The sequence below is a fragment of the Agelaius phoeniceus genome, chromosome 6 (assembly GCF_051311805.1).
Source record: "Agelaius phoeniceus isolate bAgePho1 chromosome 6, bAgePho1.hap1, whole genome shotgun sequence".
NCBI classification, from domain to species: domain Eukaryota; kingdom Metazoa; phylum Chordata; class Aves; order Passeriformes; family Icteridae; genus Agelaius; species Agelaius phoeniceus.
In genome coordinates, this window is record NC_135270.1 from 19,173,582 (window position 1) to 19,201,534 (window position 27,953).

At 43.7% G+C, this 27,953-nt stretch overlaps 1 protein-coding gene across 2 annotated transcripts; it reads right to left on the bottom strand.

The window, feature by feature from the left end:
- Positions 1–64: 64 nt before the first annotated feature.
- Positions 65–27,368, bottom strand: PHRF1 (PHD and ring finger domains 1). Of its 2 annotated transcripts, none has more exons than XM_054635317.2 (18): positions 27,233–27,368; positions 21,281–21,505; positions 20,831–20,953; positions 19,106–19,338; positions 18,078–18,161; positions 16,982–17,103; positions 15,256–15,353; positions 14,536–14,708; positions 12,971–13,100; positions 12,534–12,673; positions 11,515–11,702; positions 10,607–10,726; positions 8,585–8,739; positions 4,957–7,731; positions 4,185–4,261; positions 3,379–3,639; positions 2,145–2,273; positions 65–1,017 (listed from the first exon to the last, which is right to left on the bottom strand). In XM_054635317.2, the coding sequence occupies exons 2-18, from the start codon at positions 21,369–21,371 to the stop codon at positions 883–885; spliced, it is 5,034 nt and encodes a 1,677-aa protein (XP_054491292.2). In that variant the 5' UTR covers positions 21,372–21,505; positions 27,233–27,368; the 3' UTR covers positions 65–882. The 2 variants fall into 2 exon arrangements, with proteins under 2 accessions (XP_054491292.2, XP_054491288.2); XM_054635313.2 differs by having other exon boundaries at positions 4,110–4,261.
- Between the last annotated feature and the right edge of the window lie 585 nt (positions 27,369–27,953).

A 27,953-nucleotide genomic window follows, 5' to 3' on the forward strand; every position in this document is an offset into this window, starting at 1 on the left:
ACATGGAAGAGCCAGGCCAAGAGGCAAATGCAAGACAAACAAATGACACCTGCTACAGGACAAAAACCATTCAAAATAACTTTATAAACTCTGTCACATTTCTGCTTTGTACATTAGTTTAACCTTATCCTTCAGGCTTGTTACGGAAAATTGACAATGCTTGCTTTTTGTTTCGCTTTTCCTGAAAGGCAGACACAAAACCAGCCATCAGTGCATTATTTACACAAGTGCAACACAATCTCCCACCCCAAAATTAATTTTTTTCACTAACCAGGTACTTCCAACAGAATGTAAATAAACACCACAGCTTGAGCAGTGTTTCTGAAGTCAGTTTATAAAGGTTAGGTCATTTCTGCAATCCCCAAATGTCAGAGCGAGTAAAGCTTCGCTCGCCATCCAACAGGCTAAAAATACAACATTTCAAGTATTAAATCAGAAATTTCTAAAGACAATCCATATTTTGATAAATAAACACAAGGGAAACAGTATACAGCTCTCAATATACTGTATGAAAAGTGGTGTCCAGTTTCAAACTTTAGCAAGACAAGTGCACAGCCCAAAAATGTGATCAAGTAACCCTGAAAACTGCAGCAATCCGGGAGTTCCAAACATGAATCTCTTCTGTGTTTCCCCTCGAATTACTCTGCTGGTCTGAGGCATTTGATTGTTATTTAGTTCTACAGCTGTAGGTAATCCAAAAAAATCCTAAATTCATTCCCATATGGAAACAATTCAAGAGAAGGTTCCATAGATAAAGTCTATTATCATCATCTTGTTTCTCTGCACTCTGCTTGCAATGGGATGCAACTGCAGGTCTGTTATTCCCATAGTGTCCACAGCTAGGACAAGTTCAGTCCAAGTCATGCTGGCTGTGGCTTGCTCTCAGTTTTCCACTTCACGTGTGTCTTCACCATCAGTTTTCTTATGTTTCCTCATATGTTTGTATTTTTCCACATATGCCTTCACCAGGTTAGCCACCTTCATAGGGTTGATCTCTCCACTTTTGCTGTGGCAGATCTGCAGGGGATCAGAAAGGGCACTTGGTCAACGACAGCAGCTCGGACAAGTGGCAGAGAGGCCCTAAGCTGCCCAGGGGAGCCAATTCCTGCACAGACCCCCAAGGCTCATAGCAGGGTACATAAAGCAAAAAACAAAGACAAGAGCAGTATTTCCTTCAAGCATTTCAGGAATGGCCCATAGTTTATCTACAGAGCACCAACTGAAGGCAGAGGCATCTCAAAGCAAAAAGACTCATTTTTACTACAGGCTTTTCCACCCATCCATCCAGTTTTACACAACACGTGGGAACAAAGGAAGTGTTGATATCCCAGTTTTGGGATGTTTTTGAAGAAGCAATGCTCAGATTAAAAGAATGTCAGTTTTGAGAACACATTTTGAGACAGGGAAGAAAGAACAGACCCTACACAAGTTACTTTATCTCTCTTCAGGGAGGAGTTCAGAATGACTTCAGTAGCACTGCTCAGCTCTCTCACAAACATATGGGTCACACAGAAGATGTGAAAAGACAGCCATTACCTTGGGGATTGTTATTTATGATGGAATTTCTCAGTGAGAGCAAGAATGCAGAGCAGGGAGAAATTACAGTTCTCTGAGGTATCACTTAACTGCCTTGACCACTGACTGTATCTTTGTAGCCATGATCTACTCAGCACTAAGATTTGAGACAAAAGTTAGTCTCAGCAAAATTGCAAGACCCTCTTCCAAGGTTCAGGGACACCACAGATGCTCAAGGACCTATTGCACAAAGTACTTTCTCACTTTATCAGAAACAGCTAGAACTCTGGCTGAAGCTCCTAGTGAGGGGGATTTGACCATTCTCACCCAGGGCAGATACCATGTAACATTTCAGCTCATGCAACGGAAGCTCAGCAATGTTCCTGTCCACTGAAAACATGACCTCATAAAAGGAACAGACTGACAGCTCTCATCAATGGCACCAAAGAGACTGGCTTAAAGCAACTACTGCTTCACCACAGGAGTGCAGAGTATGAGTCAGGGTCCAAAGATCTGCTAGCCCAGTTATGGCATGTAATTGCTGCAATGGCAAGTGCAATCTAAAGTACTGCAAGTATGCAATGACCGGCCCAGCTCCTCCTCTCCACTTCCTTTCACTGGGCCCTCACCTTTTGCACTGCTTTCCGAAGGATGCTCTTGTACTCTTCCTTTGTAATCTCCCTCTTCTGGTAAAAAGGTTTGATGGCAAGTTTCACTTCTTCCACAGCCCTTTCTTGCATGTGAAGCTTCTTCATGTACTGCACAGGAAAGAGAATTTCATTACCTTGTGCTGTCTTGGGAATGGTTTCTGAATCTGTTTTTCTTAGAAACGCTCAAACAACGAAAATTCTCATTTCACAATTTTAACAACCCAAGTAATCCTCTCAAAGTGATTTCCTTTACTGTCAATTACTGTCTTGAAACAAATACCAGTTTGTGCTATGAGGAGCCCTTGCTTTATGTAACATTTATTCTGTATCTTAAAGAATGTGTTTTAAGCAAGTGACTACAATGTGGACTTCCTGGTTTTGGTCCCCTCCCTTCCTTCCAACAGCTCTAAATTAAACATACATCCAACAAAAGGCATCAGATTCTAAAAGCAGCAGATTCTTGAGCATCAGATTCTAAAAGCAGCAAACCACAACTGTGAATATAAGGCTTCAGATAGCTCTAAAGACAATGTGAAAATTGCAGAGTTGCCTATGAAGTAATGATTACAGGTGCCACCAAAACAAGTTTATAAAAACTTGCTCATAATTGGAGGCTCAGAGTGAAATGCATCTTACTATTTGGTTTTATGGTATGAAGCAAAATAACAGCCTAAGTTGTTTTCATTCTTGTGTTAGCATCCACTGTGCCTAGAGCAGATGGTCTGTGCAGCAAACCTAAAACTCAGCAGCAAGGGACTTGCACTGAAAGATCTCCAAAGTGTTTTACTATCTTTGCATTTTCAGTGCTGATAAGGAACAAAATACAGCCCTACCTCTTTATAGGACTATTATGAGAATGGACATTAATTTCAAAGCTGGAGGGGAAATAAGAAAACCAGGTGCTTAGAGAAACTTGGACATTGTGGTTTCTGGAAAGTCCCCTCCAAATATTCACATAAGAAAGTTTCAGAACTTTAAGAAAGTATTTCAGATGTTTTAATCCCTCTCTGTCCTATTGAGATGAACCAATAGAAAGCAGATGAAATGAAATAAATCCCAAATGAATTTAAAGAGAGGATTGCCTGCTGCTCTTCGGTTAGCACAGTCAGTCACCAAAACCAGCAGGGCTGGGAACATACAATACAGAAAGTTAAAAATCTTCCAAATGAAAAAGTTCAAATAAACAGCTCATTAATTTTATGCATTCACTCACCTCCTCGTTTTTTGTTTTATCCACTGGAGGTTTGGGTGCTTTGATCTTTTCCTCTGCACTTCCAACAGAAGCAGCTTGGATTCCTGGCTCAGATGCCGTAGCCAGGCTGCCCGGCTCTGGGGTGAGGCTCTGTCCTGCCACGCAGCCCAGAGCTGGAAGACTGCCCTGCATGATGAACTGAACCGTAGGCTGGCTCACCGGGGCGTAGGGGGGCAGGCTGGAGGGCAGGGCTGGTGCCAGAGGGATGTTCTGGCAGAACACCTGTGGAACAGACACCTCTCTGTAAAGGCCTGTGCTGACAACACACAGCATCACAGCAGGGTCTTCAGAGCACCTTTATCCACCACCAGCTACCAGCAGCCCCAATCCCCTTTTAGCTGCCAGACAGCACAGACTGATGGCTCAGACCAAGGCTACCAAGCCAACTTTTACAGCCTGATCACAGTCAGGAAGAAGCTCATAGTTTCTCAGGCAGCACTGTCCTTCTGCAAGCTAGTGCTGAAAGCAGAAGCTGCAGGTACAGAGCAGAATTAAAAGATAATACATTTCTTCAACCATAAGGTGCACCTGAGAGATTAAATGATAGAAGGATTGCTGAGGTGTAGAGGCTACATGAAATGTACCACACGCAGAGGAAGGCACACTGCCATGAGAGGAGAGTGTTGCACAACAAGGGCACAGATGAGATGGGATGCCTTCCATGACATGTGGGTGCTGGAATAGAAACCAACCTGAGAGGAATCTAGATCAGGAAACATAGGCTCGGGAATCATATAATTGGTTGGAGGAGGCTCATTTAACTGCACCTGATTTAACGTTTGGTTCAAGTCCTCTGCTTTCCAGGCCCCTTCTTTTGCTCGCTGCAGTTTGTAAAACGGCATCCCTAGGTATCCCAAGGGAAGGAAAAGAAAACATCTTAACAAAATAATCGGTCAAAGATTCAAACCCAATTCTATTTTAAGAATTAAAATAAAAAGCATCTAACAACAAAACTAACAACAAAAGGGTTTTTTTAGCATTCGTACTTTAAAGCTTCTGATAATAGAGAACTTCTCATCCCCTTCAGCAATTGCTTTCTGCTGGGTTCTCTGTTGAGAGTAACCAACAAGAACAACACAGGCAACTCTGTCAACACAAATAGCACAGGTTCCCAAGCCAAACTGTTTCTGGCAGCTTTGGTTTAGCAGCATTCACAGGAGTGAGCTACAGAGACCTGTCGTACTCCTTGGTTTTGAGAAACATTTATAAAGTCTGAAGGCAAAGCAAGCGTTCCAGTTAAGTGCAGAAAGGTGGGACATGGGCTGCCAGCTCAGAGATGGGGTTGCTGCACGCGTTTCACGAGCGAACAAGCTGCCACTGGCTGAGCTGTGCTGACAGCACATCCTCTCCAATTCATTAACACAACTCACCTCGTGATTTCAACCAGTGCAAAATGCCAGCTCTCAGGATTTTAAACCACAGCATCATCCCAGCTCAGATGACAGAGCTCTTACACTACAACCACGTTTGGCCAGGCACCAAAAACCTAAGCCTTATACAGCCTGTTCAACTGCTGTTTGTTTTCCAAAAGAAACTTACTTGGAGCTTTTCCAGCAGACAATGTGCCACTTTCCTCCTCTTGAAGATTCCAGGTAACTCTTTTCACTGGTGCTTTTGACTTCAAGGCAGGACCCTGAGGTACCACTTCCAGTTCAGGTTTAGTGAAATTACTTGTATTTTCATTTGAGACAAGGCACTCCTCCTTAACCTCCCTCACACAATCTGCAACTTTGCTTTTGGATGAGCTTTGAATTGGTGCAGCCTCAGTGGGAACATGCATGATAACTTCCTTCTTTGGGGGTTGTTCCATCAGAGATGGACATAATGCAGTATTTTCTATTTTAACTGTAATCTCTAGGTTTGTATTGCTACAGCTACCAAGCACTGCTGCATCGGTACTATTCATTAAGTCTGTTTCAGCAAAAGAATCCACATCGCCAATTGGGGCACAAATGTTTGTGATCTCTGGTGCAGGGAATGCAGTTTCACTGCTCACTTCCTGACAGATGGGCTCTGCCTTTATAGTTTCTTGGACCTCTCTCAGCTGAACTGGGGTCGCAGTCTGTATTTCCTCAAGTTTGACATTTGGTTGGATGGTTATGGAAAGCCCTTCTAGTACTAGCTCCTCTTTTGGCTCTTGTTTCAGAGAATGGGGCTGCTCCAAACACCTGGTCACATTTTCAGCTGGAGGTTTTTGATCCTTTTCTGGTGCAGGAGAAAGCAAGGTCTCTTTTGATTTGTGTTTCCTTTCTTTGGAACGTGATCGGGATCGCACTCTTTTTTCCTTTGATTTGCTGCTTTTGTGCTCCCAAGATCGAGACACAGACCGAGACCGAGACCTCCACTTTCTCCTCTCCCGAGATCTGGATCTCGATCTCTTTCTGTCCCTTGACTTCAAACTACTTTCTTTATCATACCTCTCATAGCTTTTGTCCCTCCTGTGCTTCCGCCTTTTAGTCCTCTCAGTGCTGTTTGACCGGGAGCGGTCCCTGCGCCTTGATCTCGAGCGAGAGCGTCTTTTCTTTTTCCTATTTTCATAAAAATCAGAAGTACTTCCAGGACTACCCGAGTGTGACCTAGATTTCCTTCTGTCCCTAGACCAAGAAGTTTTTGCCTTTTTATCCTTGGTTTTATCCTTTGTTTTCTTTTTTTTTGATCGTTCGTGACTGCTAGAACGGTCAGTAGAAGACCTCCTGCTCTTGGATTTTAACGTGTGTGTTTTGCTGTGCTCTTCCCCACCTGACCAAGAGGTAGATCTGGAGCTTCGGTCCCTTGAGTGTGCTCTATCTCTTGACTCTGAACGTGATCTCTTATGCTCTTTGACAAGTGCTTTTTTCCTTTTCATCTTCTTCTTGCTTCGGGAGCTGGAGTTTGAACAGGATCTAGAACGTGATCGCCTCTCTGCTTGTTCTACCTTTTGGACTTTCTGCTGCTCATCACTCTTTGAGGGACTATCTGGTTCTATTTTCACATTAATATTAGGTCTAATCAATTCCTCAGCATTAAAGAAGACACTGGGTCCTTCTCTGCTTTCCTCCTTTAAACACTTTGTATTAGAAATTTCCTTAACAGCAGATGAAGTGCAAGGACTGCTCAGGACATCTTTCTCATCCACATTATCTCGTTCCTCTGTATCAGAGATCTGTTCTACAATCCTGCTTGCTACTGTCACCTCATCACGAGACTCTGTGTTACTAGATGGCACGTCAGAGTCAGTCCCAGATCCAAATATATTTTCTACCCTGTAAGGGGTGAAACGACGGACAGTTTGAAATGTTTGAACTTTGGGATTTTCAATGGAAATAGTCCTGGTGATATTAGTTAGTGGGATCCCTGAGCCAAGCCTTTCAGGACTGCTGTTTGCTGAACTCGAGTCTGATCCTGTTGGCTCAAAGGGATCATAGATTTCACTTTTGACCTGCTTTTTCTTTACTGAGAAAAGCGGTGAAGGACTCTCCTTCTGCTGCACTTCATCGTCCACAGGGCGGAAGGTATTACAAAATCCTGGGTTAGACAGCCTGCTGGAATGTCCTGTGTTCCCAGGAATATTGATTTTAAAACTCTCAAAAGAGCCTGGGCCTTTGCCCCTTGAACTGCCCAGCAGCGATGAACCACTAGAGCCGCCAGGATGGGTGGAAAAAGACACCCCGCTTGGACGTGCCTGTTGCTGTGGTTCCTTGGAATTTGACTTCTGACTTTCCACCCTGCTACCCTTTCCTGGCTGATTAGTGCTCTCCTTGCCAGTCAGCTGGGTTATACAGGAGCTGGGGATATTACAGCTTTGGCTTCCTGCAGGTTCCGGCTCCACCTGCTTGCTGCTGGTTTCTTTTTTAATCTTTGGTATCCTGGGAAGCTCAAAGATGTCAATTCTCTGGGAAGGTGGTTTTACTGGCTGCCTCACAGTTACAGCTTTTGAGCCAGAATTCAAGTTACAGCTCAGGGGTTTTGAAGATGAATCAGTGGGTACAATGTTTTTAGGTTTTCCATTAAATCTGGGTATTTCATCTAACTTTGAGCCATGCCTGCTCAAAGTTGCTGTATTCTGAGTCTGGACAGACCTGGGTGTCATTGAATATTCTGATTTTACAGCTGCCTTTTCTGGTGCAGTCTGTGCAGGGCTTGCTGCAGACTCACTCCTGCTCAGTGAGGGTGATGAGAACAAGGGTGTGGAGTGGGTACCCAGTCCCGAGGAGACGGAAGGTCTGGCCATGGAGCTGCTTGCTGTGGTCCCTGAGAGCGCTGCACTTGGGTGGCTGTTATGCCCTGAACCATCCTCCGCTCTGGAGTCACTGGCTGATTTTCTGTGAAATGGAGCTATGGCACACAAACAGACAATTCAGCTTTTGACAATCCAGACATTTTCTGCCAATGTTAACAGAAGTACTGAGCTAATTATTTTAAGTTCCACTGTGGTTTGCAGACCTGCCACACAGTAATAAGGAAGTCCAACAGTTCTTTTGGTCAGATACTCACAGTTTAGGGCCAGACACCACATCTTTGAGGCAAACACTAACATTTAGGAAAGAAATTATTCTATTCTGTAGATATCATCTGATTAGTGCTTATTATCCTGTAGCTGCTGATTGACAGAAATGACTATAAGAGAGGATGTTAGAGGTACTTATTTTAAGAATAAAGCTCTAAGTTTCAATTTGAACAGATTCTTTTCTAGTAATGCCATGCCAAGGGAGGACACAGCTGGAGATGATAGCACATATTTAGAACTCTACTTTTGCAAAGAAATTTCTTGTTAAGGTCCTTCATCCTGCTCTTCAAACTGAAGTACAGATCACAGGCATGGCAGCAGTGCATGACACATGCCAGAAAAACTGGGTCCTAAGATAACTCTGGTCTATCCAGTCCTACATTTTTTATAACAAAGCAAAGCATGAAATCACCGTGCAGCTCTTTTGAAAGAAGAAAACCATGCATTAAAAATAAAATCCTCCAGTATCATCTCAGGTCTCATTTAAACACAGGCAAGCAACACTATCTCAGAACATCCATCTCATAAAACAGATGACTGTTGGCAGCTACTGATTCTATCCTACATATCCTGAGGCTCAGTTAGAGTATCCCTAAGCTTAAAGCTATGCAGCCTGTAGGATCAGGGCAGATGTGGATGAAACAAAGAGGCAAATAGCACTATCATGTGCCAAGTCCTTACCTTCCTTCTTTGCTGTCAGTGAACCATCTCTGTTGATGACCACATCTGAACTGCTCATCATGAGAAGGCTCTGTCCAGACAGGATACTTCCCAACAGATCAGGCACAGGAGCAGCTTCAGCTTCTTGATCAGGACTCAAGGCAGGCACGCTGCTTCTGCATGTTTCAGAGGGGTTACATTTCCTTTACTCTTACAGCACTTGTTCTATACACACACATTACATTAAAAAGAAACCAAAGTCAAGGGCATAAACAGAGATCAGCCAGGGAAGTTCACTTGTAGTTTTGGCTTCACTAGAGTCATTCAGTCCCCATCTTTCTCTGACAAACTGAAGGTGAAGCTTTTACTGACTTCTCACAGGAATAACACAAGATAAGAAAGTAATCATATCTGAGACTTTTGGTTAGCAAATGCTGGTGCTCACTGTGTTGCATATCAACACTAACTTTCCAGTGCATTTAAAATGCATTTTTGGAGCTTAAACCACTGATTACCATTTCAGAGTTATTTCTATCCTAGCTGCCTCTCTTGCCCCCACTAAATCACAAACACAAATATATTCCTCAGGCCTACACTTCAAACTAAAAAAAATGACAGAGCTTGAACCAGTGTTTAATCACAAGGTGCCACTGGTGGGGGTAGCTAAGAGCATGGCATAGAGAAATTACACTGAAAACCAATGGCAATGCTCCCACACATGGGACAGCACAAACACTCTCCTTTATGCTTTGCTCAATCTTATGAAGATGGTTTATGTTCTCAGTTCTTGAAATATGGACTGATAAGGTGTTTCTGGTGCTGCTTCTGGTGTTTCAGTTTTTATCCCGTTGCTTTTGTGTTGATGGGATCTGGGGGGTTGTTTTGTTTGAGTTTGTTAAAAAACAAACTTCCAAAGGGACCCAGCTCTTTGAGGGAGCTAGATTTCATTTCTGCATGACAACAAAGCAAACTTTATTAAAATAATGTACACCAAACACTTGTAATAACATACAACAGAAAGGCAAAATGGGAACACTAAAGGAATAAGCTGCTAAGGCCAGACCAGGAAACTCAGTGTAGCCCAGACCAATGGAGCCTTTAGAAGAGCTGAGTATCAGCTACAGAGTTCTGTCTCCTAATCAATATGCTACTCAAATAACTCTGAGGACATGGAAAGCTTCTTGAAAGGCTCCCTTCAGGACTGAAACCAAGTTATTATAAAAATAGACTATCTTAATCCTGAGAAACCAACCTTCACCATAAGTCAGATGCATTAGAGGACAGCTATGTAACCCTTTCACACGTTTAACCACTTAAGCTGAACTCCCTTATTTCTTCTTTTCAGCTCCCTCAGCCTTGCAGTTTTCTGTTTCTCTATTGGTACCTGCCTCAGTGACTTTCCTCATCCCTTTTCTTCTCATCATGCTCCCAATTCCCTGCGTCCTACCCCTCAGCCCTGAAAATTCACTGTGGCTGCCAGTGGGGGGCAGCCAGGGCTCCCTGGCCTCCCTGGTAGGCTGGCAACACACAGCAAAGCCACTGTTAAACTGCAGGATCAAAGCAAGCTTCTCCTCAATTTTCTGAGCTCCAACAAACAGCAGAACTGGGTGAAGTGGGTACAGCCCTCACCTCCTCAGGATGTGCAGTTGGATTCCCCAGGCCTCTCAAAGAAGCAAGTGGTTTTTTAAAGGTTAATGATATTGGAATTTAAAACATACTAACGGGGTTAATAAATAGTCACAAAACAGAAAGAAGAACTGCATTAGGGTGGAAATACGAATTTTAAATTTCAACAGAAATGTTAAAGGTATGATGAAAGAGTGTATGTGTTCAAAATAAAAAGAATTCTTGCACAAATTGATGTGGTTATTTATCTATAATAAATAAATTTATCTATAATAAATTGTGCAGGCATGCACATACACACATGCACTTTTTGGAAGACAGGGTAAGAAAAGGGTTAAACAAAGAGGATCACTAGGTTTATTCTTTTGTTAGGGTCATTAGACAACTAAGTATAATAAAATAGCAATGGACTTTTACCTGGGAAGTCCCACAGAAACAGGTCTAGCTACAGGACGGTGAGACCTCAGTGCTGACTGGGAGAGAACTCTCCTTTTGGCACTCACTGGTGAATCTGGATTTGCTGGAACCTCTTCATTACTGTGATAAAACATGAACCCTGAAATTGTCTGAAATGTTTTTCACATCAAAGAGATGATACCGCTATGACAGATACAGTTAGAGAGTATCATATGTTTTATCATGATATATTAAAAAATATTTGTACAATATTCTTATTTTCTGTTCTGCCTAAATAGAACAGCTTGATTCAAACAGCAGAGACTCAAGGGCGTTTTTCATATCTAAAATGTTAAATGGACAATTTTCTTTTATGAAAGGATGAAAAAGAAGTATTCAGTGGAAAACTAAATTTCACCAACAATAATTTCAGATGCCCTCTCCCCAAAAATTCAAAGTTTATTAGTGACATGAATTATGGCACAGTAAGATTTCTTCTGAATTTGAAGTGTCTGGAAAAGGGAAGATTAGAAAAGGAGAAACATGGAAGATTCCAGTGGTCCATTTAACTTTGTGTTTACTGTATACAAAATATGTCAGCTGTCTTCACGTTAAATAAATAAAAAGCAGTGGATTAGGACTGGACTCCTTCAGATTCTAGGAGTCTCTCAAGAACCCCATAGATCTTACTGGAAGTTTTCAGGAGGCTGATTATTTCAGAAAAACACTTTAGAGGAGGCTGATTCCTTACAAGTTTAGTAACTCAGCCCAGAAGGAAAGAAAGAACAGGCCATTACGTGTTACCATGGGTTGTGTACCCAAAGCTGCCTTCAGATGTGAGATTCACACTCTGCAGGGAGCTGTGTGCACAAACAACCCAACAGCTGTTAAATCACCAGGTCCCTGATCACAATCCAGAGATCTCTCACCTTTCATAAGGATCCAACTCATAAGGATCTCCAAACACAGAGAGAGAAGCTGCACCAATATCTGCTCTCATCAGCCCCAGTGAGGGCTCAGTTGGTTTGTACATGGAAGGAAGTGAGGCCCCACGCACAGGTTTACTGAGACCAAGGGTTCTTGCAATACGGGAGCGAGCAGTAACCTCATTTTTTCCCTGCACAGACAAAGAGATTGGGTTATTTAAGTTAGGGCCGGTAAATTTGTGTTTAAAGCCCCAAATTCTTCACTGAAGGTGTGTACAGTCATCAGGTTACTACCATCACCAGCACAAGTGGTATGCATTTATTGCCTGTGTTTGTTCAAAGGCATTTATGAAACCGGTAACTATGGCCTGTATGTCACTTCAAACAGAGACTGCATGCATCAGATACAAGTGACCAGATAAATTAAGCTTCTCAAAATCTTTAATAATGTCAATTCAAAATTCTTGGTTCCTTATTAAATGCTGGAGTTCTGGCTCTAAGGTGTAGACTTCTAGTTAAAGTAGCTGAAAAAAAGAATCAAGCTGGTGCAGAGTAATCTGCCGAGTAATTTACAAGAGAACACTACCCACAGCTGAAAGGGATTTTGAGAGCTCTTACAACTAATAAGCTGGGTTTGCAACAACACAGCCACAAACACCCACAGCCTATTATTACAAAGAATAGGTGCTGGCAATTTTAACTGAGTTTGCATCAGTACCAAGTAAACACTACAGCTGAATGGGCAAGGCAGGACACAAACCCTGCAGGACATGCTTTACAGTCTGATCCCTAAAGTCCAGGTAACAGGATATGTCAGCATAGCCAGCAAGCCTGTCTGGAAGTTGCAATTCACTTCCACATACAGCATCTTTCTGGAGCACCCTGGACACATCCTGCACAGACTCCCACCAGAAAGAAAGGTGCCTGCTACCATTGAAAGGTGGCATTTCTTCCAGCTGAATCCCATGTTACAGTGCTTTTACAGAGGGCTGAAAAAGGCAGGCACTGACTGGCTCACTCACATGTGATCTTACTCTCGTCTTTTTCCCCCTTCTCTTCTTTGTCAGACGCTTGCGCCTCTTCGGCTGTGCCCCTGAACTCTTCTTCCCAGCAGCAGATTTCTTCTGAGTTATTTTTTTGCCTCCTGCTTTCTTCCGCCTTCCTGATGGGACAAAAACCAACGATCTGGCTAAGTGCTGGCACTACACTGTACTCCCCTTTGTGTCCCCCCACGACACACAAAGCAGCTCAGAGAGACATACAGCATGTCACCAACAGCACAGCAGGAAAAGTGACATCCTTAGGAATCAGTTAAAAACCACCTTCGTGACACTTCTAGGCAGAGGGGGTAGAGGGAAAGAAGAAAATGCGCATGGGATACCTCCACAGCTGTGCAGGTGTGGCAGCACACATGTATTTTGCAGGATTCAGGCTCCCCTGAGGCGCCTGATGTCCTTACCCGTTTTCCTCTTCTGCCTGGTGGGAGCGCGTGGTGCCAGAGGACGCTGGTAGATGGCTGTGTTCAGGCCTGCTACCACTGCCTCAATTGTTTCATCCAGAAGGGAGGACATCAGGTACCCTGGCACATGCTGTGGGGAGGATTAGAACGTACACCATACAGTCAGCAACATTTACTTATAAAATGGATTTGAGATTCAACTGAGGACACCCCTCACATCACCAAACTGCCAGTTAAGCAATTATGTCACTTTTTTAATCTACTGACTGGCATATTAAGGACCTTGTTGTTCAGCCTCCTTCAGAGTTACATGCAGGCTCCCAGTTTCTCACTGTGCTTGGAGGACAACTTACACTCCCTCAAACAGTGGAATTATGCCTCAGTCAACTCAAGGTATGAGCAAAAATAAGATGAACTTTTAATCAGAGAAAAAGGCAATAAATAACAGTGCCTTTCTAGGTACAGTTTGTAATCTGCACATTGAGAAGTGGAGCTAGGAACAGCTCTTGAATGGGAAGTGCTGGGTTCCTAGGATTACACTACCATGAAATAGTGAAGTCCTCAGGCACCACCCCTCTCACCCACAGGAAATGACTCCACACTACTTCTAAAACAACAAGTAGGGAAGGAAAGAAAAATAACAACAGTTACCTTCCAGAGTCTTTCACTTCAAACAACACTTTCCTCTCTTTATTTTTTTCAACATATAGCCCTGACTACTCAGCTGTACTTGCTTAACAACAATGAATCAAATAATTCATCAACCTCTTCTATTTTATTAACTCTTCTAAAGTTAAAATTGAAACACCTGGGTTTGGAGATAGTGGGGTTTGGCAGTCAAATGAGATCATCTCCATTAAGGAGGACATAACAAATTTAACAACTGCTAAAGCCTTCTGGGAAGTCCTTAAATCAAGGGAAAATGTGATAAAAACTTAAGGTGAGCTCGATCTTAGTTCATGGCAACTATCTCAAACTATACTTAATACAGTAAGACAGGGACCCTGTGTATTTGGGATACTCTCCTGCATAGATTCTCTAGTACTGCTAATGTGTTTGAACTCATGTGGCCACATTATTGAGGACACTAACATCTGGTTTTTTCTCTTCTAACAAGGGACTGATTTTCACAAACACAGAAACCTTAAAAATGCAAAATTTTTCTCTTCAATTGGACTGAAGGCAGTCAACATGTTCTACTGCTATGGGCAAGGAGGTAGGAGGACAAAAGAAAATAAACAACTGTCAAATAAACATGCTAAATAAACAGAAGTGGTGCACAAACTTAGTATTAATAGCCACTAGGAATAAAAATAAAATGTTGCTCACATCAGGGGCTGATAAAAATGCAGGCTAAGAGAGGAAGCTGCTGCAGCATTTCAAAATAGAGCATCTTGGTCATGTGCTGTACTCCATTTGCACATCTCAGATTAAAAGAGCTCCACAACTACTAACCCCTGTGCTACGGAAAGTCAACACAGGCAGCAGAGCTACTGAAATGGGGGCTTGTTTCAGTAACCCTTGCCCAGGGCTTTGCAGAGGCCCCTCAGAGTGCCCGTGGGTACCCGGATTTGCTGTGCCGTGGTGATGCGGTTCCTGTTCACCGTGGCGCGGACGCGCTCGCTCTGCCGAGTCCTGGCTATGGCCCGCGTCCGCACGTGAGGGCGGAGCCTGCTGGTGGTGGGGACAACATCGGCCATCAGGGCAGCCACCTCCTCCTCACTGACACGATCTGCATCTTCAACGAGAACAGCATGAGGTTACTTGTCTTTCTACAGGTGAAATTGAAGAATTTCAGACCAAAAAAAAAAAAAAATCAGCATTCTCTTTCTTAAACCAATCACCTCTGCAGGCAGCCATTACCCTCTTGAAAGGAAATGAGCACAGACACCATTGCTTCAGACTGTTATCACAGTATAACACTTTTCTAGGTAACAGAAATTGCTGCTACCTTGGCAATTTGAGGTCAGGACACTAATAAATTCCTTCCAATGTAACACAGTGCAGTCACACTATGGTGCTGGGATTGCCTTGTAAAGGTTAAAGGATGCTTACAAGAAGCATCTCCACAGGTTGTAACTGCAGATGAAAATCTTCATAAACAAGATCCTCTCATCAGTCAAAAGTTCAAGTCTAATCTTAAGGTTCAAGAGAGAATGCTTATCAAAACAACTTGAAACAGATAAAGCCAGGAGGTTAAACATGTCTTCAAAACACCACATGATTCACATTATCTAACTTGGGAGAAAAATGTTTACTTCAAGTGGCTACCACGAAACCCTTACCTGCAGCACCATTGGCACCCATGGGGGCACAGGCAGGGCAGAACCATTCATCCACAGGGACTTCACTCAGAGGAGGATTAAGGCATTCCATGTGATACCTTGAGGGGAAAAAAAACAGAAAATCAAACAATATGCTCCTTACTAAGGGAAGACAGCATTTTACTTCTATCCAGTGCTACAAAGGGCAGACTCATTTTCTTAAGCCTGAAACTATGGTTTATGCATCTGCTTCTACCAATCTGCAGAGAAACAATGCTACCTGATAGCTACACAAGGGTCTTCAGTTCTAGATGGTATTTTCATCACTTTAGGCTCAAAAACATCTCAGAAAACTGAGCGTTTTCCCCTCACTGTGTGGTAAATCACTTGCCATTTGAACCCAAGCTTCAAGAAATGTGCAGAGCCAAAACTGATGGTGGCAAGAGAAGTACAGAGGTGCTGGGGAGACAGACAACCAGGAAACAACATCAGTTTCCTGATGAAGCTGATGAACCAACACAGTATTAACAGTGCTCATACTTATGAGCATTTGAGGCAAGCTATTCTACATTTTTCTAGAGTTCATCTCAGCCATGGAGAGCTAGTAAAGACTGCAAGTTCTTTTATCAGGAAGTGCTTCTGGAACTGCTAACTCTAGACATTCAAGCATATATAAAGAACTTACTTTAGGAAAAGGAAATAAAAATCAAACACCTGTATCAAACTAGAAATAACAATATATTTAAAAAACTGTAGGGAGATCACAAAGTAAAATCTGAAGCAATTCAGAGTTTGCTTCAGATTGAGACAGGCTTATGGAAATTCAGAAGGAACTTGAATATGAGACGTGTATGAAATACTGTTTTGGCTTAATATTTCAAACTCAGTGTTCTGATGATACTCTTAACAATCTTTAGTGTTCCTGATTTTGTCTTTTTCCCAGAAGATGAATCAGTGTATATGTGTGTATGGTCAGTGTATCAGTGTGTATAGACACAGAATACAAAGGAAAAACTAGGCTTACCAGATGTCTAGTTAGCTTGGTAGAAGTAATTTTTGAAAAGTTATTTTACATACTCTACTAGCATCTCTCTTTGTTCAGTGGGTAACTTTTGACATCTTCAAACTGACAAAGCTGGAAGACTGATTAAGCAGCCCAAGGGCTTTAAATTCTAGCAGAAAACAGTAAGGCCAGAGCTGTGTTCAAGTATATTCACGACTCCACTTAAACATTCATTTTATTAATCAAGGAGAGGACAGAAACAGAAGTAAGCAAGAGTAAGAGAATCATTTAAGAACTGTGGCTGTAAAGAAAATCCTCAACATTTCCCAAAACTGTGGATCTTAAGTACTTCTCCTGCACAGCACTACTGCCCAGTCACTTGGGACAAGTCATGCATCCTCTCCTCAAGGAGACATAAAGGATGTAAGGTTCTACCCTTCCCACACCCAGATGTTGCATGGATAAGCACAAACACCTTCATCACTTGAAGGTGTGGTCATCTGTTTTGGTGCCCTGCAGCCTTGATGTGTGCAGGACTCTCCACACAAACATTGCTAAATGACCAGGAAAGGATCCATCACATCATGGGGGTGAAGTCTGCACTAGAACACATAGATACATGGCTGGCCACATGGTCAGCCTGAAGAGAGCAGCAAGGGGCAGCCTGCACACCAGACAGTGCCTGTGGACCACACTCTGGCTATGTGCAATCATGCAGGTGCTCCGTTCATTTCAGCCTCTTACCCTGCGTCACAGCCATCACAGAGCAGCAGGCGATCCTCACGGTCACTCCTGCCACACACCTCACAGAAGGTTGGATCATCCTCTCCATCAGTGCCCTGAGTTTTTGTGTTCTCAACAGGAATCTAAATAAAACAGGGATTCAGTTTATGCAGAACGTGGCACTTTTTAAAACCCACTGTCACACTAACAATAGTACCTGCAGCAAAATCTACAAGTGAAGGAACCAAAATGGCTGTTACACACCTGAACCTTCACTTAGCTCTTTCAGCACACCTAGTGCATGATCAAATGCCTGACAACATCTACTTAACTTGTCTACTGTCAGGCACAGATGACTGTAGAAAACTGCATTTTAAGACTAGGCAAAACAAAAATCCACAAATAAGATCAAAAGTAGTCAAACAAACAAAAAAATGCCAAAAACGGGACTAAAGAAGAGAGGAAACTGCTGCCTTCCATATTATCTCAATGTTAACTCTCACTTCTGTTAAAATGCAAACAATAATAAACCATCCATTTATGAAAACAAAGCATCAAACCCCTAAATGTCCCCTGGAAACCAACACCTTTCTGATATCAATTAAGAGCAGTGACAACTTTTAATGTTCTTTTGTGAGCAATTACTGGCACACTCAGCCAGTGCCCTTCAAGGCTCTCCTACTGCCTTGTGCCTCTCTCTCCCTTCAAACCCAACTGCTACACAGCATTGCTGGCAGCAGGACATAAGGAAGAGATCATGGAGAGTCTAGATTATTCCTATTCATCCTATAACAGCACTTGAAGAATGCAAGGCATTTTCCACATGCAGACAGGGTTATTCATGCAGAACAGTTTTCAGTCAAATGTCCATTATACAAAACCGGCAGTTACAAAAAAAACCCTTTTTCTACCACCACAAATGATGCCACAACACAATATTGCAGAAGGTAAGGTTAAGGAGGAAAAAAAAGTCACAGTTCCTTAAAAGGCAAATTCAAAATAAGAAAACACCAATTCATTCAGATTCATTCATTACATAAACAGTCTAGCAGTATAAACTTTTGAATAACAATGTTGTGCCAAATGGCCTGGTTGTTTGCTACAGTCAAAGGCTTACCTTTTTTAAGATTTTACCACCAAAACGTGCCCGAATGTTAATGTAATTAAAGAGGATTCGATCCACTGGACAAGAGTTTGCATTCTAGGAGAAAAAAATTCCCACTACAGTTAATAAGTGCATCACTTTATTCAAATTTTTAAAAGTAATCTTAAATTATTAATGTAATAAGCATTAAATTAATGTAGTAGTCAGTTTAACAGCTATTGATCTTGACATTTTAAGTACGTAAAACTGACTTATCTGGTTTACAAACAACATGTTCTATTAAACATGCATTTTTAGAGAAGCATTTATTTTACTGAAGCAATTTAGTTATTATTCAATTGCCAGCAACATCAAAGTTCTTCCAAACATTGCCTTGAAATAGTGCTTATGTTTTAAGTCATTTACTTTCCTTTGGACAATGAGTAACTAGAAATGGTTTAAAAATATATTCAGTAAGAGCAATTTATTTGCTTTTTTAAAAACTTAATCACCCCTGCTACTGCTGCATGCACTGTAAGTTTTGTTGTAATTCTCACCCTGGATTATGACTATAGCAACTAGACAGGTGGCAAGGAACTCTGACTGAAAAGTGAATTCACAGCAAGCTCCCGATTGTCAGTATTCTTTTACATCTTTTCTATGCTTAGATGTTCAGGGTTGCAACAGATCCCAATCCAATGGTCACAATACAGAATTCAAGAAAATATAAAGACAGATATGCAGATATATCCAAGCATAGAGAAAAATTAGTACCTCAACTTGAAAAAACAAAAGAACTGTAGATGCCCACAAACACACTTGCTTGTGACCTTACACCTTGCAGAGAACAGAACAAATCAGGACAGGTACAAGAAAAACAGATCCAAACTTCAAATATGAATCCTGCCAAACAGAGCAGTAACCCAAGTCTGTTTAAAAAAGCTTAAGAAAGCAAATAGCAATATTACAGTGTTTTGTTCTCATTACAGAACAGCATGATCACAGGGGATAGGGCAGAGCACACCAGAAGGCCACAGGACACCATAGACAAAACAGCTCACCTTAGACCACTCCACAATGCAGTCCAAGCAGAAGTAATGGGAGCAGTTCTCAGGAGTCCCAACAGCCTGATCCCTAAATGTGTTGAGGCAAATGGGGCAGTTTTCACCATCCTCATCAGAGGAGAGGCTCACTCCATTCAAGTGTGGCTCTGATTTCAAAGAATCAGCCATTCCTTCCACAGTGGCCTCATTTTCTTCCTCCTCTTCTCCCTCCTCCTCATCATCTTCGCAATCTTAAGAAGTGAGAGATAAAAAACAGCTTGTGTGTGCTGCAGGGCTTCAGCAATGGGGGCAGAGGGGGTGGGCAGGACAGGGGTCCAGTTCACAGAAAATTCCAAGTAAGCTTATTTTATGAGGCTGCAGGGGTCAAGCACAGTCTCCTCAGTTTAAGGCAATAATTTTTGCTGTTTTCTTGCTTCCTAAATCCCTTCACTAAAAAGCAATGGATTACTCTGGTGAAAAATAAAGCCTGATAATATAAGTAGTCTTGCAAGAGATTAAAATCACAGACACCAGAAAAGCAAAAGATTATCTAAACAAGACAGTTAAGACAGGTTAGGCTACCACTGAACAATGAAGTTAAAAACTGAAGTTATAATAAAGTTACCATGTACCCAACTTTTGTTTTTTTAAGAGACATTCCAGAGGAAAAGCAGCAGCAACACACTCTACTGCAGAACAGCAAATGAAATATTTCACCAGTAAAGTATGATTTTGTGAGCCAAGGGATCTAAGTGCCTTAGAGACCGCTTAAAGAAGCTTGATTTTGAGTAAAATTAAACACTCAGCACACATTGTTGAAAGGTACTTTTATTTTTAGTACAAAATACAAAGATGTGTTAGTCTTTCCCTAAAACCTGTGAATTAAGCTGATATTTTTAAGAAGCAAGAAAAAGTACTTAAAACCCAACTCACTCTGAGGGAGGACTGGGGATGACTGTCGTTGGGCTGCTTTTTTTTTTTTTTTTTTATGAGAATGGGACCCTTGTCTTTTCTACTGAATTCTCCTGTCTGGACATAATAGACAATACTCTGAATGATGGATTAATAAAGCTTTTTAGCACCTGGCATCAATTTTTTGGTCTGTGTTTAAATCAGTGTAACTAGTAACTTGGAAAACTGTGCTCTTGCCTTCTCAACAAGCTTTAGAGCAGATAAAAATCTATTTTTGTCTATCCAAATATTAATTTGAGAGTAGCAGTTTCAGAAGTACACGTATCTCCAGAGTATGTTTCCAGTAAAATCAACAAATTCAAATGATATTCACACTCCTTTTTCAAATAAAAATTAGTCATATCATCTTCCATCTTCCCTAGGTATTACAGCAATAATGATTTACTTCCAGAACTCCCCATCACAGCATTCACTTTAGAGCCCCATGCCAAAGGAAACTAACAAACATGCTTTTCATAAGTGAAAAAAAAGCATGCGCCATTGCCGCACCTTTGGCATTTTTTCCTCCTCATGCTGGGGCAGAGTTCACTCCTGCTGACTACAACTCCACTGCTTTGGACAGCAGACAGTCTTCAAACATGCAAATGCTTTAAAAGCTTAGAAATTGGGCACTATTACTTGTTTGCTTATTACTGTAGGATTTTGGCATCGGCCTGACAGAGCAGCGTCTGTGGATTTACATTTCATTGTTAGTTTCTGGAAGAACAGCTTTCATCTTGCTCTTCCTCAGTTATTAAAAAATGCCTGTTAAGGCACATGAACAGAGCTTACCTTCTGTTTCTTCATCTTCACTTTCTTCCTTGTCCTCTCCACCTCCCTCTTCCTCAGTGTCATTATCTTCCTCTTCACTACCAGTATCATCTTCTGAATCCCAGCTATTCCCACCATTGCTTTCTTAAAAAGAGAACAGAAGAGAAGAGGAGAGGAAATACTTATTTGATGCAGACATACAGGCAGAAGAGCCCCTCATCAGGGCATTATGGATGAAGTGAACTCCCAGATTTCTGCAGTGGTATCAAAGCTGCCCATCTGGAGAAACTTCAGGGAAGCATGCCAGCGGTCTGATACATACACAGGCAATGAAGTGAAGCAAAACAAAAAAATTGTTAGGGAAAAGGTGACAAATAGTCACAAATACATCTTTACCATCCTTCTGAGGGTAAATCGATAGGTTTTACAACCTCAAAGCAGAAAGCACACGTGCAGAGAGGCTGCATTTACCTGTCTCGCTGAGGAGGGCCAGACACTGCCTCTTGCCCTTTCCCAGAGCAGCGTTCCTGTTGATCAGCTCATCCTGGCTGTCATCGTCCATGGCGGGGCATGGGAGCCCCTGCAGGTGGCAGCGGCAGGGAGGGAGTGCAGCAGTTACAGCAGCAGGGCCGGCAGGCTGGCACGGGGCAGCGCAGGCACCAGGCAGGCACGGAGCGTCCGGCGCATCCGCGAGACCTGAGTGCGAGAAGGGACAGGGCTCTCCTGCGCCACTGAGCAGCATTCCCCCTCCACTCAGAGGGGGCCACAGGCAAACTGCTATTGCTTTGTGAGGTCTCACAGCCCTGCTGAGCTGGGTCAAAGCAGCTGCTTGTGAAAATCAGTGCAGGTGAGAGATTCAGCTGTATCTTGGCCTCCTGGATGACAGCAAAAGGTACAACCAGAACTCCCCACTGAAAATAACAATAGAAAACCTACAAACACTAAAACCATCCCATGGACCAGCAATTCACTGCAAAACCGAAGGGACCAGAGGCCCTTTGAACAAAGCCTAACAGGATGACAAAATGTTTTTTAAATCAAAAATACTTCACCTTGCCTGATTGAAAAAAAGAATAAAGATTATGTAGTTTAAGTCCTTTATTTTAAAAAAGGGCTTTTGCACAGCTCTGTCAAGAAATAGAGAAGTTGAAGACCCCACAACCATTACTCCATGGAAAAGATATGATCTGATTTAGTGCATATTAATGCAATCACATTAATTGCTGTGCATCAGCACAGACTGGCAGTAAAACTGACAGATACTGGGATGTGTTGCATGATCCAAATTCATAATAACAATTAAATCAGAGCTTTTAACAAATAATGCTACAAAGTATTAAGGCAGACAGACCCCTGGCAAGCTTCTATAAGCAAGTAATGAAAATATATAATTAACAGACACTTAAAGCTAGGTGTCATATCTCAACATGAAAAAGAAAAGGATTCTTTTATAAGAGTGGTAAAGAAGTTTCAATCAGGTGCTCTTCTCCCACTCTCCCTGCTCCCCATTACATATTTTGCATATTAAGAGATTTTTTGGAACAAAACACTATGTTTTATTCAAGTGCTCTTAATCTGTACCTTTGCACACTCCCTCTTTAAGCCACACATCACAGCTTTGCACCAGAGAGTCTTAAAAATGTAGGTTCTACTAAAGTAGACCAAACTACAAATGGAGTCTTCAGTGGTCAGGGAAAAAAAAACCAGCAAACTCAACAGAAAGAAGACTAAGTTTCAACACATCTAATTTCCTGTAAAGATTTCTCCTAATTTCAAAGACAGGTTTACGTTTTTATTTGTGGCTGTTAACATGAGCATTTAAAAAAAACTGTTTAAAAACAATTTATGTTGGCTGAAAATACACAGACTCATCAAAAGCCAGTCACTCCATGATGCAACTGAAAAAAATACAAAGAAACACCCGGAATTTTTCAAGTTTCAGCAGTGCGTATGTATGAATTATTCAAGCTGAAACTCACTTATATAATATCCTCCCAAAAGCTCAGTTAGCTACAGCAATGCAAAACTTGTGGTGATGTGACAGGCAGGACACAAAAAGGGAAGGACTGGCAGCACCAGTCCCCCAGCAGGGCAGAGGCAGGCATGTGTTCCACCCGTGTATTTGGATCTGTGCAGAACCTGGGCTGTTCCTCCGCGGGCACCTTGTGGGAATAGAGCGGGTTCCTGCTGAGCTGGCATTGCCACACCCTGCCAGCCACCGCACTCCTGAGCCACTGAGGACGATGGAGGGCAACCACAGCCACAGCTCATCCAAAACATGGATAGGCCTCTACTTCACTATGGCCATTACCTTGGTTTCCCTGCTCTCCAGTCCTCCTTAAAGCAAAGGAAGATCGTTGTTTCAAAAAGTGATTCCTACAAGCCACAGTTCTGACCAACACACACACACACCTAGCTACATTTCCAAACAGCATGCATTTCTTCACTGTAGTGGAATAAAACCACTACCCGTGGTGTTTTTGCCTTGCTACCCCATGGAAAGCTATCCTTTAGGCACAGAGGTGAACAAAACAGCACTTGTGACTTGATTATCTAAACTGACATATTTATGCTGCAAATGCAAGCTTGTACTTTGCTCAGAGGCAAAACTCTGAGTTAAAGAAAATCTGGTATTGCAGCAAACAATCAAGTCTTCAAATCCTGTCAGTAAAAAAAGTCTGTTTTGTGGCTAGCTGGAAACTGACAAGGAGAAACCAAGCGATGAAGAGATGAAGTGAATTTGAGATTTCTAAGCATATCACGAATATTACTTTACAAGCAACCTTTTCCAAACTGGGCAGCTACTCTTAAGAAAAAAAGAAGGAAACCATGGTCGACTATACACCTATATACAAGAGGCTCCTTCTATTTTTTAAGAACAATAAGCAGCATTTCCCAGTCGTTGGGTTCTTTTTACGGGACACAAATTGCCACTGTGAAACACAAACACATTCATGATACACTTCAGAGACTTCACCCACCTGTACAAAAGCCCCGTTTTCTCCAGCACTTAAAGACCAGAATTTTTCTAACCCCCCTGAGCCAGAACTAGCAAATACAAAATAGATGGAAAGCATTTTTATTATTAAGTTAACCAAGAAGTTTGGTTAAGGAGGGGATGACAGTCACTCCTCCAAGGCAACCCTTAACTCTGCACTTCTCTAACACAAAAGGCCAGACTGCTAAAAAGCAACCAGTTATCCCTGAAGGCATTTGGCTCACGGAACTACAGTTGCTTTTAGTTTTGGGGCTGTGAAGGACGTGCCCTTGTGGCACCCAACCCCATGCTGCTAGGTCACTTGGAAACTCCCATGGTGTGCAGTACTCCCCATACAGCACTTGAGCTGCAAGCAGCTCTCACGTGCACCAATCTTCCCTTCTGCACCCCACTTTGTAAGTCTGTTAGAGGAATTTAGGAAGGAACAGAGGTGCAGGGTAATCTGGCCAGAGATCCCTTGTCTTGTACTCAATAGCACTGATGCTTTCAGCAATCCCCACTCCAGTTCCTCGGGCAGGTGCCTCACCCACTCACACAGTGTATCTATCCAGGGTCGGGATTACAGCTTGCACGCAAGGCTGGCTGAAGGCAGGCACCATCCTCCCTCCTCCTTAACATCCCCTGTTTTCAAATTCTCATTTAGGGTACCCTACACAAACATCAAACCACAGAGGCAACGAGTGCATGGCAGGTGTTCGATCACTCTACTCGCACCGGTGCTCTCCCCAAGGCTCAGCTCAGTAAGGCCCAGCCAGGTTTGCTCCCAGTGCTGTGTCCCTATGGCAGCACAGGCTCTGCTGCAGGACACGCTGTAAGCCCAGGCTTTGCTACTAAGACAGATTACACTTTTACACAGAGATGCCTTAAGTCATTTTAATAGTACAGTCAAAGAGCAATTACAAATACCTTCTTCAAGCTGTATTAGCAACAGGGCTTTCTGCTGGCTTCAACAACAGAGAAGATTAAGTGCTTCCTCCAGAACAAGTGTTTATCAAACAAGCACTTGAGGAAACATTTAGCTTTTTGAAGTCCTTATGCATTACAACAGATCGGTATTTTAATGCAGCTGGAGTATGTTCCAGCAAGAAGGCAAGCACAGGTCTGTCTCCAGCCATCAGGAGGAGGCACAGCCTGCAAGGGACACAGGAGCTCCACCTCCCCTGACACAAAGCCCACCGAGCTCTACAACAGTGAGTGCCTCTCCCAGCACGGGCACTTTCCCTCCTAGCACCAGCCCATCTCCTCCTCCACCAGCTGCTAGGTAGCTTCTACATTTTTTAAAAATAGAAGAGCTACTACAGATGGCATTTACTTTCACCTGCTTGGGTAACACTCAGAATTATTCGCAGGTGAAGAAGTTTCTCACAGAATTTACTCACAGGGTGGTTTTGAATGTTGATCTAATTACATGGGCCACTACTGAGCCATCATGCTCTAAAGAACACTTATAACTATATTTAAGCCTACTAAATTTTCAAACATTTGGGCTTTCAGTTCTCATTGGCACATCTGCTTTATTAGCTTGGCGGGGGGAGGGGTTTTGGTTGTGGTTTTTTTTTGGTTTTGTTTTTTTTCCCCAATCAACTAAATAATTCAGTTCTCTCCGGAAAAGCAATGTCACACATCAGAACTCATTTAACTTTGTTTACAATTTCATATGCAACAGTCAATGAAAAGAAAGTAAGAGCTGTCAAAATCATTGTTGCACCCAGCTGGAAAAAGTCTGGTTATGGTGTGACTTCTATCTGCCATCACCACATTCCAAAGGTAAATTAAGACAACTTGGCAAGGAAATAATTCAGATTAACAAGACACTCCTACAGCCCAGAGTTGTGCACTGCCAATCCAGTATGCACAGGGAGCTTCAAAAAAAGTCCCCTAAAACTAAATTTAGATCCCTGTTTAAATTAAAAAAAACCCAAAAAACTCTTAAATACCACTAATCAGAACTGCCTATGCAATAATTTAAGTGGAAGCACCTAAGAACCTAATAGATAATTCACAGAAAATTAAACCTGAGGTAGGTAAGGAAGTGCTTATCTGCCACCCATCCCAGCCCTGCCCTAAATTTAGCCACCCTGAATTCCAGGATGAAAACTGCCCACCAAAGCGTCCCCAGGAGCTGACACTGCACTCCTTAGGGAGTTTGTAATGCAAACAAAGCAACACACAGGTTTTGCAAAAACATTTTGAAAGTACAGCATCTTACCCAGAGGAGCAGCTAAGCATTTTGCACCTCTGTATTTAAAGCAGCAGCCAAGCTGTATGGAATTCCCAGCCTCCAATTCCTTGCAGCCACTGGCTCTGCTTCCAACTACTCCCCAACTCTGCACATCCTCCTCTCTCTTTACCGGCTGCTTTTCTTAGGAAGAGTCATCCTTACTGGCGAGTTGCCTTTCAGCATCAGTTTTTCACACCAGTCCCATCTTTAGCTACAGCTTCCCCTGCTGTTTATGGGAATCACTGTGGGAAAATAAAAAACCACAACAAAAACCAACAAACCCACACAAACAAGAAAACTCAAACGAAAAGCTCACACACTTTCATATTCTGTGCACAGCCCTATGGAGAAAGACCCCCGACCTACAGGAAAGGAAATAACACAACAGACAACCCTGAAACACACCAGCAACACATTATGTGGCAACAACCTGCAGGAAAAACAGTGAATGGAACTACAAAAATCCCACCCACCCCACTGTCACCCAACGTGGGGCGGCCAAGGGAAGGCACCAGCGACACAGCTTAGAACCTCTCCGTAAGCACAGCTCCCTCAAGGCAAAGTTAAAACTAAATGTGGCCTTGCGATAAGCTAATACACGATTAAAAACAAACAAACAAAAAATAAAACAAAACAAAAAAAAAAAAAACAAACCAAAACTTGCACGCAGCTCCTGATTAGTACTCGTCAGCGGATAACTCCTCCAACAGCCGTGTGTGCACACCAGCAGTGGGAACGGGCGGGAAGAGGGAGAAGGGACGGGGGAAAGGGAGAGGCGCGGACACAACACGCCGGAAACACCGGGGGTTTTGTTTAGTCCCCTTGCTATAATTCTACACGCACTTGGTACATTTATTCGGGTCTTTGCCGCAGCAAAGGCAGCTGGATGGCTCCCGAGCCGAGGGGGTCCCGAGCCCGCTCGGCCCTTCTGCATCCCGCGGGACGCTCCCGAGGGAACCCGGGGAGCACCCGGGGCCAGCCGGACCCGGAGCTGCCCTCCCATAGAGGCGTCTCCCGTCTGAGAGCAACGCAATAAACCAATAAACCTGCTGCCGTCGTTGCTGTTTATGAGAGCGACACTGAAGGAGCGACCGGGGCACTTCCCCGCCGGGGCGGGGGTCGGCCGCTCCGCCAATTCCCACGGCCCGGCCCCGCCGGCCCGGCCCCCACCCCCCGCGCAGGCCCCGCCCGGCCCGGCACTCACCGAGGAGCAGCCCCGCGCTCACATGCCGGCCAGAACCGCCCGGTGCCCGCTCGCAGCCGGGACCCCGCGGCCGCCGCGCCCCCGGAAGCGCTGTGGAAACACTGGCGGGTCACGGGGCGGCAGCGGGCGCAACCACCGCGCCTGCCGCGGGGGGGGGCGGGGCGAACCATTCGGGTGACGGGGGGAAGGCGGCCGCGGGGACGAACCATTGCGGAGGGGACGCGCGGGCTGTACCACTGCGGGGCCGCGGGAGGACCGGCGCACCGCTCGGTCCCCGCGGACAGCGCCGGTCCCGCTCCGGCCGCTTCCGGTTGCTCCATGGAAACAGGGTTGGCGGGGGTGACCGGCATCCCTCCGCCGGTGTCTCCAGGCTTTGTGGGGGGAAAGCGAGGCTCAAGGGCCAGCGCGGGGCTGCGCTCGCGGGATGCTCCGTTCCGCTCCCCTCGGGGCTGGGAGCATCCTCGCGCAGCCCGGTGCGGCCCGTGAGACACGGATCAGTGCTGAATGCCTCTCGCAGACCGCTGCGGTTTTTTTCCCCTCTAACTGCTCTCGGCTGGGCCCGACCCAAATGTTCCCGTGGCGCTGGGTGAGCGCACGCACGTAGAGGAGGAAGGGCTGGTTTCGCGCTGTTCCAGCGGCCGTGGGGCTCTGCCCGGGCTGTCCTCGGCTGTCCGCCGGCAAGGCGAGCCCAGCCCAGGCTCTGCTTGCAGGCGGACGTGAC